Source organism: Entamoeba invadens (assembly GCF_000330505.1).
Source record: "Entamoeba invadens IP1 unplaced genomic scaffold scaff_1105074726091, whole genome shotgun sequence".
Lineage (NCBI taxonomy): Eukaryota > Evosea > Mastigamoebida > Endamoebidae > Entamoeba > Entamoeba invadens.
This window is the reverse complement of record NW_004191663.1, coordinates 4,733-6,704: the sequence shown is the minus strand read 5'-3', so window position 1 is coordinate 6,704 and position 1,972 is coordinate 4,733. Positions and strand designations below refer to the sequence as shown.

Sequence of the window (1,972 nt, the reverse complement as noted above, 5' to 3'; positions counted from 1 at the left end):
ACTCCCAAAGGTTTTCTTTTTGATAAAAACAATCCACATTTTTGTGGTTTTTAATTAGTTTTAACAATAGTTTTAATTTAATTTTTATATAGTCGAAACTATAGTTTCAGTCGAATTTGTAGTTCCACATCTGTATGTATATTGTCCATTTTCATATTTCCTTCATACAATCCGCTTATGTTTATAATGTAATATATATACAATATAATTAGCACATTCCAAAATAACAATTAAAAAGTTTACTTAATTATCATTTAATCAAAATAGATATTTTAAATGGAAATATAAACATAAATTGAATAATATGAATAATCAACACATGTGAATAATCGCCGAAGTGTATCTTGTTGAATATTTTTTAGCAGAATCATCCAAAAATTTAATCAATTCATTATCACATATTTTAAAATTGGACTTTTTCTCGTTAACCAATTTCGACATTATATATGTGTTGATTTCTTTGCCAATTTTTAACACTTTTTCTTGACTAAAGAGTAAGATTCCCTTATAATATATAGAGCAAATACGCTCAATTTGTAAAGACTTTTGGGATTTTCGTGATGGTTTTGAATCAAACCAAAAACCGAGTTCAAGACATATGTCAAATAACAAATTTTCAACATACACCCTTTTGTTTTTCTCAAATCGTCGTAATGAAGTCGATTTACTAATTCCATTTTTCTCTTCTTTATTTGACACTTCTTCACAATATTTCTGTGCTAATTGTTTGATTTCAATTGTTTCAGTGGGGAATTGAAGTGAATAAAGTCGTGGCATTGAAGCAGTCACTTTAGACCGCTTTCCAGGATGTTCTAGAGTAAATCCACAAAATTTGTTAACTAATGCTAAAAGTAAAGCTTGTTGATAACTTTCAAGGTTTCTGACTTCGCGTTTTTTTAAAGTATATCGTGTTTCATCTATTCGTTTTTTTTCAACCTTGACCTTTCTGGATGATTCTTTTGATGTTTTTGATGGGTTTGATATATGAGTTGACATAGATTGATAATCTTAGATAGAGGGCATTATTTATCTGTCTTTTTGTTGTTTTATATTTTCAAAACAAAGATGTATTTTTATTTAATTAATACTCCCTTTAAAATATTTGAGTTTGTTAAAATCATCATAATTAAAATATTTGTTTTATTCATATTCTTCCCGAATAACGTTTGAAATTGTCTCTGTTATGAACATTTTTCAATTGTGTGTTTAACAACATGTTTTTTATTATTTAAATAAAAATGTGTTTAAATGTAAATTGATAAATAAATAATATGATATTATGTAGTTCATAATTTTTTTGTTTAATATTAAATTATCACATTATGAGTTTTGGAAAAGTCAAAAACATTTGATCAATTGTTGGAGCAAAATCAAATTTATTGAAAACACACCCAATAAAGAAAACACTGATTTTGATTAATAAAAAACACTTTTTAACGAAACGCCAATTATTTATTCGAAATGTTTTCAAATGAAATAATAACGAAAAAAACACAAAAATAAAAACAATTTGTTGTTTAATAAATAAACAAACAGTTGTCATTTTTTAATTATTTTGGTTAGGTATAAAATGAATTAATTGTTTTTTAAAAGAAAAATAATTTGTTAAATTGTTTAAATATAACAAAAATCATTTTTCTTAAAAAATAGAAAACAATCTATTGTATAATTTACTGATAATAACAAATCCCATTACTAATATGATTTTTAAAAATATTACAAATTGGTTAACAAGAAAACTAGAAAAAATATTGACATTTACTAGTATGTCAAAAATTTATCAAATTGTATAAATTTATCAAGTTTCAAATTGATAAAATACAACATTATTCATAACAAGTATGATTTAAAATAAAATAAATAACAAGTGTTATATAACAATACAAAAACCAAAATATTTATATTCATGTTTATAACTTTTCAAAACATGATCATAATAGGTAAGGTCTCGTGTAAAACCAAAAGAAGTGAC

At 23.6% G+C, this 1,972-nt stretch overlaps 1 protein-coding gene across 1 annotated transcript; it reads right to left on the bottom strand.

Annotated features, from left to right (window-relative positions):
- Positions 1-312: 312 nt before the first annotated feature.
- On the bottom strand, positions 313-996 carry EIN_245450 (hypothetical protein; the record flags this gene model as incomplete). The annotated part of the gene is made up of 1 exon (XM_004183243.1): positions 313-996. The coding sequence occupies one exon, from the start codon at positions 994-996 to the stop codon at positions 313-315; it is 684 nt and encodes a 227-aa protein (XP_004183291.1).
- Positions 997-1,972: the final 976 nt, after the last annotated feature.